We start from the raw sequence: 11906 nt of genomic DNA on the forward strand, positions 1-11906 counted from the left end.
TCAAGGGTCCTTCTGGCCGATCCACACGGTCACGACTCTTTTCTGTTCTGGCCCCACAGTGGTGGAATGAACTTCCCACTGATGTTAGGACAGCAGAGTCACTGCCCATATTTCGCCGCAGGCTGAAAACTCACCTCTTCAGGAAACACTACCCTTCCTCTCTGCCTGACCTACTTGTTGTTAACTAGTTGTACGAACGCTTGTTTTCTATTGCTGTATTGTTTATTGGATTATTGGATTGTTTATTGGATCTTGTTTAGTCGATACACTTATTTGTTTTAGCTCATGCTCATTTGATTTAGCTATTTTGTCTCATCTGTTTAAGGAAATAGGTAGCTGATATATTGCACTTTTACCTTAGCGCTAGGTATACTCTTGGTTGCTTGTTTTTGCAGAAAATGCACTAAAGACTTCTGGTGATTAGTAGTTTTCGTTCCCTACCTATGTTGAATACACTTATTGTAAGTCGCTTTGGATAAAAGCGTCTGCTAAATGACTGTAATGTAATGTAATGTAATGTATCTGCAGACTGCAGACTAGGGGGTGTATCTCATTGTGAGACTAGGGGGTGTATCTCATTGTGGGCGTTTCAGAAAGGGGGCGTATCCCATTGCCCCACTAAGGTTATGGTTAGGGTTAGGTTTAGGTTAGGTCCTATATTCCCCGCTCTCCTAGGAGTACGGTCCCGAGGAATACGAAACGCCCCTGAGGAATACGAAACGCCCCCCTATAATGCGAAACGCCCCAATAGGATACGCCCCAATAGGATACGCCCCTAGTCTGCAGTCTGCAGACAGACCCCTCTCCAACTACATGCAAAAGGCCCGTTCGCGTCACAGAAGCGCGCAGCCCCGTGCGCAAGCTCGTGCGCATGCTCGTGAGTCGAGCCCATTGGTCGAAACCGTTTTCGCTCGTTCATGTTGAGGCCCCTAAGCTGCAGTACCATGAATGGCCAGCATGTCCATTTGGCTTCAATGAAACCACTGGGTTCTGGGCAAGATATTACCTTCAGAGCCAGAGGAGGCGTCTACCTTTATGGGTCACTGAGCTGCTCTTACCGTAATTACACTACTTAATGCGCAACGAAAGTCGGATCAATATACCAGGGTTTTGCGAGAGACGGCGTACGTTACACTAGTGTCATACATGAACTTCAACCTGGTGTTTGTACTTTCTCCCTTTTGGACCTGTACATCTACACAAACGTTTAGATGTCAAATATAAAGTGCTTAGCTAGTGGTTACAGATGTTACATTTCTGTTCGGGCCCTCAAATGTACCCGTAGTTTCCGTATTGTTCAATAAAAAGCATTTTAATCCGATTGGTGGCCATTTTCTCAGCATTTTTGCCACGCTTTCAACTACGTTACCCTATTGGTTGGAAGGTGTATTGCACTCTGATACATTATAACTATGAGAAAATAACCACCCATCGGGTTAAAATGCTTTTTATTGAACAATACGGAAGATACGGGTACATTTGATGGCCCGTGCATAATTGTAACATCCATTTCCATGAGGAAGCACTTTATGTTTGAAATCTGAACTTTTATGTAGATGTACGGCCTAAAAAGAGAAGAAATTGCAAACACCAGGTTGAAGTTCATCCATGACTGTCATGTATCAAGGCAACAAATGTACGTAAAATGACGGTTTGCGCTCATCGACGTAAACGCGGATTCCCAGAATGCAACAGCGCGTCTCTCTCTGTCATAGCAACGGAACATGGCGTCTGTTTTGTCTCGGTGTATTTTATGTACTTTGTTGTTTTCCTCGATTTCTGAGCAAAACTCAACGGATTTCAACTTCATAGACTAAATTCCACCGTACAACCCACGGCTGATCCCACCACGCCCTCTTACAGCAGCGGCACGCCGGAGGACCCGGGGATCGAACCCTACAGCCAGCACTGGAATAAGTAAGTCTACTGGGATTTATTTTACTTAAGTAAAAATAGCAATACAGCAGTACTCACAAAAAGTACTCAATTTTTTTACTTAAGTAAAAGTATCAATACTGCAATGTAGAAATACCGTTACTAAGTAAAAGTCCGGAATTTAAAATGTACTTGAGTAAAAGTAGTATTGGTATACAAATGTACTTAAAGTAGAAAGTACTCATTATGCAGAATGTCCCGTTTCACAAGTTTTCAAATGTAAACAATGTATTACAATATTTAGAAAATACCAGATCTACAAGCTCACAATGCATTGTGGGCTTAGATCTGCTATTTTTGGCTGAAGTGGTTAATATATGTTTAGTATAGTAATAAAAGTGACTTGTAACTAAAGTTTTCAAATAATTGTCGTGGAGTAAAAGTACAATATTTGCCTCTGAGATGTAGTGGAGTAGAAGTAAAAGTACTGAAAATTGGAAATACTCCAGTAAAGTAAGTTTACTTACTCTACAGTACTTGAGTAAATATACTAGTTACTTTACACCACTGAATACCACAATGAAGAAATACTTAGTACGATTTTGATTTGAGTCAAAGAATTAAGGCATCAAAATATGGGTATTATTAACACTTCTTCATGATATAAGGGAAAAATTCATAACGTAATTAATGATTAACTCATACATTAATCATCATTAATCCCTGTTAATTAATGGTGAAATTACTGACTTAACCAAAGTTAATATATCATTAGTTTAGGGCCACACGACGTGCTGGGTTTATAAATCAGCTTTTTTCGGTGGCTTCTATGCCCATGATATCGGATAGCAAATCTTGCCAACCAAGTACTCTTTATAAATGGACCATTTTATGCATTTAAACAATATATTTCCAGTAGTAGTAACTATAAAGTATAATATTTGCCTCTGAGATGTGTGTGTGGTAGAAGTATAAAGTATTGTTCAAAGGACATACTCAAGTAAAAAAAAGTACCTCAACATAAGTAAGTAAGTACAGTATTTGACTACAGTAAGTGCACTTACTTTCCACTACTGCCTACAGCAGCACGCCGGACACTCCGGGAATCGAACCTCTGCCCACCAAACCGGTGCCACCATCCGCTGAGCCCCTGCCTCTGTCCGGACGCCTGCTCTCTCCACTCACAGATGGTGCACATTTAAAACCCTCAATGTTCATATCAAGCTGCAATGCAGGACTTATTTGAAACATGCAGCCAGTATTAAGTGATTAGTGTTAAAGTGTTAAATAGTTCTATATTCTGACAGTACTCATTGCTTTATAGTGTTTGTTCAATAACAGGGGTCTTCCCATCTCTCCAGCTCTTTCATAAACAGAAAATACATTTTCAGGTGGGTTGCCAATTTCAGCCAATCAGGAGAGAGTACCCTTTTATCAACTTAAAATGTATAGGGTTCCAGACAGTTCCAATTTTGTCTGCTCATTCCTGTGTCATCACTTCCAATTTCACTTGTATGAGTTCTCTTTCCTGATTGGATAAAAATGGTATCCTTAACTGAAATTGCATTCTTTTGTTTACTAAAGGGCTGGAGAGACAGGGGAGACCCATGTTGCTGAACATACACTCTGTAGCAATGATTACTATCACAACATAGAGCTATTTAACACTTTAATTTGAACAAAAAAACTTTAAATTATGCATGTTTGCAGCATCCCATATGATGTCAATGTGTGTGTGTGTGTGTGTGTGTGTGTGTGTGTGTGTGTGTGTGTGTGTGTGTGTGTGTGTGTGTGTGTGTGTTGTGGTTCTAGCTGCCAATGTGTGTCCCTGTGATGAGCAGCAAGACGTGTGTGACATCAACTGCTGTTGTGACATCATGGACTGCAGTGACGAAGTGCCTCTGTTCACCGCATGCTCTGTGACACATGTCAGGCAAGTGAGACCGCTCTGTGGTTTGGGCCGTACTTTGAGCTTGTGTGTGTGTGTGTGTGTGAAGCATTTTTAAACAAAACAAAAAATCACTTTAAAGTAGCTCTTGGAATTCTATAAATTGTGTTCATGTTTTAGTCTGTCTGTACTTGTTTATTTATTAAATGTAGTGTGCTTTTGTCTTTCCAGTGAGAGCCAGAAGAAATGCAGTCGTCTCACAGCCTCTTATTCTTTAGGCAGCAGCGTGGATGGTTTCTCCGTTCCGCTCACTACACTCCAGACACTCTTTAACTACGACATCTTCTGCCTTCAGTCCCACAACCGTAAGTCAAGTTAAAACAGCGGTTCCCAAACCTTTTAGCTCGAGAACCAAAAGAGACATTTAAGAGAACTAACTAGTGAAAATAGCTGATCTGCTATTTTCACTAATTCTTAGATTTGTTCATTTATGTATGAAATTCTTTAGAAAAAAATTAGATTAAAAAAAATCTTTTAATCTTTTGAAAATCTTTTGAAACAATTATATAAATATTCCTAGATGTAGGAAACGGAAAAAATGGGGGTGGGGTATTTACTTGCAACTCAACATTAAGTCCCAACCATGTTTTTGGGAAACAGAGTTAAACCGTACACATGGATTAAATTTCTCAGTCGCCATGACTGATTTTAATGTACATGGTATCATGGGGAGATGTACAATAAAACTCAGATCGGTGGCATGGTAATTCTGCCAATGAACACAGGGATCAGACCATAGTTATACTACATTAGCTGCAGGACAAGCTGAACCATAACAAGACAGTCTGTTAAAAAACAATAGCTATCACGCCTAAATTCTTCCTCAGGGCCCACCTGCAATATCCTCATCATATTCCTGGTATTTGTCTGTGTGTTTTCTAGGTGTTGATGGTTTATCATATTCCTGGCCTGCTCTTCCAACCGTCAGGAGTTTTGATTCCCTCTTTGAGCAGTTTGTAGACGCAAGCTTCAGTGTTTTATCAGCTCAAACAGAGAACCAGGAATCAAACGCATATCTGGTGAGTCTCAAATCCTGTCCACAAGGCTGTTTTAATACTAAATAAAAACATTATATATACTGTACTACATTTATTTTTTACTTTACAGTTTGGGGACGTCATAGCCACGGTGGAACAGGAGGGTGTTTTGCAGTTGCCTGTGCCCGGCGGGAGCGCCCACTACTGTTTAGACACAAATCCTGCAGGTTGGTACCAGCGAGCATCACATTCTCCGGTTAAAGCCTATGTTTTAATTTGACATTCTCATAAACAATAAATATGTTATGTATATTTTGGAAATCGGTGTTTGAACATTTAAACATTTCCCACTCCAGAGAATAGCTTTATATTAAGGCTGTGACATCAGGAGTGGAAGTAGTATTAGTAGTGTCCCAAACAAGGGACACTTATTTCATGAATATACATTTAATGTTCTACGTAAAGGCATAGTGTGTAACTTTGCCCTGTGTTTACATAACAAAACAATATATTTTATACTCACCATTTCCCTCTATACCTGCAGTCATCAGCCACTGGAGTAGTGTGGTGGTGTTTACCTGCAGAAACACTTTGTCCTCTCGTTGTATTTTAGTGTTTTCACTGTTTGTTTTGGTATCCCAAAAACGTCCCTGTCTACCTAAACAAACAGAAAATAACAGAAGGGCCCATATTCGATTTCCAGCCCTGGCAATGTGTCGAGGTGTCCCTGAGCAAGACACTTTCTGTAACCCCTAACTGTAAACTGAAATAATTGGTGGTCTAATTATTAATTATTATTATTATTAACAATGTGTCGCAGTTTTAGCTTGTAGAACAGTACTGTGATCGATTTAACATGTGTGTCTCTTCAGTGTTCTTAAAGCAACAGAGCAGCCGTTGTTCCCGGAGCATTGTTGTAGATAAGGACTGCACCACTCTGCCTGCTCTGAATATCAATACTTATACTAACCTCCAGCTACGCTCTGTGAGTCCTCATAATACTGTATATATACACACACACACACACACACACACACACACACACACACCACCCTGTCTCTGAACATGTACACCTATACTGACTTCCAGCTACACACAATTTTGTGATTTTCTTTTTTTTACTTAAGTCAAAGTAGCAATGTGTTGTAATGTATTAAAATCTCTTTTAACTTGAGTAAAAGTACAAAAGTACTGGCATTAACTCGTTGCAATGCAACATTTTTATTTACAGGTCACTGTAGCTTAAATGTTTTATACTAGTAATACACAAACACAAACACAATGTAGTTGTTGTTGAAGTTGTCATGTTGTGATAAATACTTCTACTCTGCTTCACAGATGAAGAGTAAAGATGCAGAGGTGAGCATTTAAGCCTAAGTAACTTATATCACTTTAACACGTTAAGACCTGAGGCCGATTCTAAGAATGTCTTCTAAATCCAGTGTCTTCTAAATCCAGTGTCTTCTAAATCCAAAAACAGTTTTCAGAAAAACTTATGTTGCTATATTTTGATGCTATATCATCAAAATGTATTTGGCCGTGGACCCCCCATCTCAAAATATTTTGTTCTAGGGAACCCCAGAAGCAAAGATTTTTGTTAAAAATGTTAAAATGTTAAAAAATATATATATTCAAAGATTTGCGCAAATCTTCACGATTTTCAGTAGCCAAAGTATACAATATGGTTTAAGTGGTTAAAAGGCACCCCCACTGTGAGAACCAATGTGATAGATATAGCTAAAATCTAAAATGGCACAGATTTCCCGGATTGAATGGGTTCATTGAACAAGGCACAACCTTTTATTGCCTGGTGTGTGATTTGTGAATATAAAAGGAGTGCAAACCATAATACATGACAAAAGATATATAGCTACATTGTTCAAGATTAAACTTTTTTATTGTTCTGGATAATAACATGAGTTATTATCCAGTTTAAAATGTAACATGCAAATGTGAATGCGGATTGAATCTTATGCCGAATTGACACAGGCAGGGTCGACACCAGTCGACAGCGCTAAAACAATACATTGGGGTCGGGTCCGAGGTTATGAGTGACAGCTGTCACCATGTGCCAACATGATGTGTCGTGTGTAGCTGGCGTGTCGGTCCAGAACACCCGCGGCCAGAGCTGTCCTGGTTGTTTATTTATGTATGTGTTGTGTGTGTGTGTGTTCCAGATTGTGGCTGTGGAGTTGTCATCAGTTGTGTACAGGTCTTTGGAAGGTTCTGTGACTCAGGTGGAGCTGAGTGAAATGAAGAACCTCAGTCCAGTTCTACTGAGCCCACTACTCTGTACTGCTGTGGTGCTAAAGGTACATGAATGAATGAATGAATGTCGATTCGAATGGCTATGAATGGGATATTCAAAAATAGCTGATGTACAAGCTCAAACTGCTATCTCATCTGTTATCCCATCTCACAAGGAGAAAAGCCTGCTATAGGCACAAAGTGCAGATTTACAAAGCATCAACGTACAGTAATGTCCTTGGCCGGTACTTCCGCTTAGACAACCAGAGTAGCAGGTCTCGCCCAGTGTGTCATATGAGAGAGAGAGAGAGAGAGAGAGAGAGAGAGAGAGAGAGAGAGAGAGAGAGAGAGAGAGAGAGAGCTCAATCCGTAACTGTAGCGGTCCATGGAAGCCTGCCTGTTTTTATTCCAAATTAAATGTAGAACTTGTTTTATTATAGTCATAATATGTAAATAATGTATTTTTTCTCACCTCAGGTGGACTTTGTGTTGAAGTACACCCCTGCTGGTGAAATAGTGAACTGCAGTGCGTCCGTGACACTTGGATCCGTCCGTGGACGTGCACTGACCATGGAGCAGCAATTTACTATTTCATTCGTCCAGGTAATAAATTATATCGCAACTTTAATTTTTCCAATTATAATACTATAATGAGTCAGACTGAAAAACTCATGAATATCAATATTGCATCTGAAGAGCTGTAATATCTACACAACTAATGGTCAAATGTGTTGAATATGTGAAGGATATTGTTTACGATGGTGTCCCTTGCCGATAATAGCTGTAGTTTCTCAAGCCAGACAAGTATTCCACAATCTAAGTACGCTACATAGGTCTGTAACTACTTATCTTGGAAGCAGTGCACAGAAAGATGTCATCTGTACTTTCTTTTCTGCATGTAAATATCTTTAAAATACTTTTTTTTTTAATGTCCATTTCTGCTAAACGGCAAGTTATATATGCGCCGACTAATTTGCTTTACAGCAGGACGTATTTATTCGACTGCAAAGTCAGCACATTTTCAGACTTAGCAGAGACTGTATGGCGGAAGCATTTGAAAATTGTGTGAGCCTGTAGCCAACAACAGTCTGTCTCAAAAGACTAGTCGGCAAGCAACAGCATTGTGTGATAGAGAATTGATTAGGATTTAGATCCAGTTTTCAGTGGACACTCAAGTGTGAAATCTTGATTTGTCATTTCTCTGTTTCACAGGATGGTGTGGAGCAAGACAATCTCCCCTACAGTGGAAATCCAGGTTATGTGATAGGACTCCCCCTTGTGGCTGGAACAAAATCTACAGAATATCCTTTACTTACTGAGGATGAGATCAGTAACCATGTTGGAGCAGAGCTGGATTAACCAACTGAGCGGAGTCCCTCAGGGCTCTATACTAGTGTATATATTAGTGTATATTATTTTTTTTGCTGAAAATAGCCAATCGCCAAGCTCAACGCGTCGCAGCGCACCGTTTTGAGCTTGTTGATCTGTTATTTTCACTATACGGAGGCTGGGGTTTAAGTGGTTAAGGCTTTGCTCAGACTGCAGGCAAATCTGAGGTGTTTCTCAAATCTGATCTTTAAGGACTGATATTTACAAGTGATCAGTCGCAGATCTATTATATCTCTGGTGTCGGGCAGAAACCAACTATGTCCAAAATATTAACTTTTCAGGAAATGAAAAAAAAACATATGTTTTTAAAACAACACTACCTCTGCCTCATACTGCCTCATCAAAGTTGGTATTGTGACTTTATATATTGTCAGATACTTACATGTGTCATTATCTTTTCATCACTTTACCCAAATTCTGAGGTTTATGACCAGTGAATGTGGCGAGTGACACTGTCATAGGATCAAGTATAAATCAGGCTTCATTGTCAATCAGGCTTAAAAACTGAGACTCATCACTTGAAATCAGATTTGAATCGCATTTCAAACACAGGGATGATTCAGAGCAGCGATAGGAGGGGCATGCTGACTGTTTTGCAGGGTTCAGCACAGCAGGACTGTCTTCAAGGACCTCACCACCGCTCCCCTGTGCCGTTTGGTGTGGACACGCTGTCTGGATGCACGTTAAGGCGAGTCGATAAGCTGTGTCAAGGCACTACGGCAGGGGTCTTCAACAGGGGGTCCGGGACCCCTAGGGGGTCCTCGGAGTTACTACAGGGGGGCCGCCAAATCTTTGTGTGATAGGAATGTTTTTTTTCACATTAACCACTTGAACCCTGCATCCCTATTCTGAGGGGAACATTAGCCGAAAATAGAAGATCTACAAGCTCACAACGCGCGAGGTGTTGTGAGCTTGTAGATCGGCTATTTTTTGCAACAAGGTTTGGTGTAGACTATAGAGGGAAACATGAGCTATGAGCTATGAACTATGAACTATGAGCCATCTACGAAATCTACAAAAAAAGTTTAATCTGCAACACAATTTTATACACTATGTAGTGGGGGGTCCCTGCTTGATCATCTCTCTCTCAGCTAAGGGGTCCTTTGGCTGAAAAACGTTGAAGACCCCTGCACTACAGAAATGCAGACATATATAGGCCAAAGGAAATGTGATGATTTGCAAAGAGAACAATTTACAATTTAGACATTTTCAGACGCTCTTATCCAGAATGACTTACAAAATGTAAGTCACTCTGGATAAGAGCGAAAATGACATCTGTGACATAGAATGCAAAGAAACCAATTAAGTACTTCAAAGTAACATCGAAATAATATTTTGTACATTTGTGGGCAAGCAAACAGCACATTTCTATCTACATAACATACGTCATACGGTATGTGAGACAGTAACCGACATACATCTGTATGTGTCTGCACTGCAGCCTGGAGGAGGCAGCAAACTGCTCCTGGGTGTCCCAGGTTCTTCTGGATGTTCTGAGAGGACAAAGCTTCCCTCAGTATGTCTCCTCGTTTGGGAATTCTGCAGCCAACAGCCCCCTGGACTGGCTCCCCATCAGTTACACATACAAGCCCACGGTGAGCTTTATTTACACAGCGTCGCTTGCCAACAAGATCAGGTCTTTTCGGCAAGCGACACCAGCGTACTACAGAGAATAAATGTGACTTTGCAAGATGATTAGGTGAGCCGAGGCTGGCTGTATTAACCTCTTATTTTATACTTTTTTGTACGACGGTGCCATGCAGAAATAGGGAAAATAGTGAGCTTGAAGATCTGCAATTTTTGCTGAATGTTCACCCCCAGAATAGGGATGCTAGGGTTCATTTGGTTAATCCCCAGCGGGAACTATTTGGTACTACTGCATGCTATGAAGACATAGACTATGGTTGCTTGGGAAGGAATTTTGATAAATGGTGGGTCATTGTAAATTGCATGAAGGAAAGTCTGTGGAAAGCCAGAAACATTTGGGTTTGCCAAAAATTCAATATCCCTGAAGAAACTGTGATTAAATTGATGTTTTTTTACAGGATCATTATGTTAAGACAAGTCATGCGTTGACCACAAAACAATGTGGAAAATCACTGACACCCCCATTTTTGCAAAATTGTGATTAGTAGAACATTAATAATAAATATATAGAAGAAAAAAGGTAAAAGAAATGCATATGTAGGTACATAGGTAAACCTGTGAAGAATATACTTTGTGAAATGTGAACCCCACTTTTTGTGAATGTTTTAAGTATAATTGTGTATTTGTAAATCGTTGCGTATAATCCCGTTTGATGTTTTTAAATTAAAAAACATGTGGTGTGTTGTGATTGGTTCAGGAAGCCCAGGGCTGCAGCATCCCTCTGTCTCTGAACCTGGAGGTTCAGTGGACCCAGTATGGATCTTTACATAACGCTCAAGCACAGGTTGTCAGCATCACAGAGACCATCAACACTAATACCAGTGACTTGGTAAGATCACCATTTTATCTAATTCTGGACTAAAGTATGAAGTAACTTTCTAGGAGACCGGAAGCATGTTGTAGTTAATTAATTTCAATGGAAGAGTGAACGTGAACACAGTTTCTGAACTATTCTTTGGCCCCATGGTCACTGAAGTAAATATTGGACCCTATCGTCACAAGCCACACAATATTCCCAAGATTTTCATACAAAATGGCTTTTTTCAGTGAGACAAATCAGGAGAAAATGTACTTTATTATCAACCTTTCTCTGTCCCAGCAACACACTCTCGCGGAATCTAGCACCAGTAAACATAGGACGTTCGCGAGATTTGCCGTCAGACGCCGGCGGCCCGGCGCCCACTTAGGAGACTATTTGTAGGATTTGTGTACCATGTCGCCTCTAGTGGCTCCAATCGGGATGGTGTATCTTCATAAATTAACCATCTTTGACTAAACTAAGCTGAAGAATGAGATGTTGTATCTCGCTGGTTGTTCATGTAAATGATCTCGTTTCTGATTGGTCGTTCCTCAGGCGTTGCACTCTGGAGGCAGCTGGGTCATAGAGGTCACGACCTCGGTGACCTTCACCCCAGTGTCTGCGGAAGCAGTGCCAGGCTTCAGGGCCCCGCCCACCCTGGACGCCAAACTACCCTTCCACTTCTTCTTCCCTTTCGTGTAAAAGGAGCCTTCACACTGCAAAGAACCTGAGTATTAATTTAAAGGAGAAATCCGGACATTTTAAGTGTTATCTTTGATGTGTAGTTACTCACTCACCGAGTTAGGAAGTGGCGATGCGTTTTTCCAGCGATTCCCCTGTCTGTGAGTCTGGTCGACCCCCAGCATTGGCATAGTGGGAGGCGCGTGTCTTAGTGAAAATCGCCTAATTCCACAGCTCCAAACTTCTTTTTTTTTCCACAAATCCTCCTCATGGTGTCTCCTGATACTTTCACATGCACTGTTTATCACTCACGAGCTGGCGTTCATGGTCAGCGACGTGAATG

The 11906-nt window shown here is 40.7% G+C and overlaps 2 protein-coding genes across 2 annotated transcripts; both read left to right on the forward strand.

The window, feature by feature from the left end:
- Positions 1-1828: 1828 nt before the first annotated feature.
- Positions 1829-8406, forward strand: LOC308081959 (tectonic-1-like; the record flags this gene model as incomplete). Its single annotated transcript, XM_080423574.1, has 11 exons — positions 1829-1917; positions 2959-3065; positions 3688-3812; positions 3999-4128; positions 4706-4842; positions 4931-5027; positions 5673-5785; positions 6139-6159; positions 6978-7112; positions 7525-7650; positions 8260-8406. Exons 3-11 carry the CDS (start codon positions 3753-3755, stop codon positions 8404-8406), a joined length of 966 nt encoding a protein of 321 aa, XP_080279700.1. The 5' UTR covers positions 1829-1917; positions 2959-3065; positions 3688-3752.
- A 584-nt stretch (positions 8407-8990) lies between these two features.
- Positions 8991-11584, forward strand: tctn1 (tectonic family member 1; the record flags this gene model as incomplete). The annotated part of the gene is made up of 4 exons (XM_080424457.1): positions 8991-9124; positions 9878-10031; positions 10781-10912; positions 11438-11584. 4 exons carry the CDS (start codon positions 8991-8993, stop codon positions 11582-11584), a joined length of 567 nt encoding a protein of 188 aa, XP_080280583.1.
- Positions 11585-11906: the final 322 nt, after the last annotated feature.

The sequence above is a fragment of the Gymnoscopelus braueri genome, assembly GCF_963280865.1.
Source record: "Gymnoscopelus braueri genome assembly, chromosome: 3".
Classification (NCBI taxonomy): domain Eukaryota; kingdom Metazoa; phylum Chordata; class Actinopteri; order Myctophiformes; family Myctophidae; genus Gymnoscopelus; species Gymnoscopelus braueri.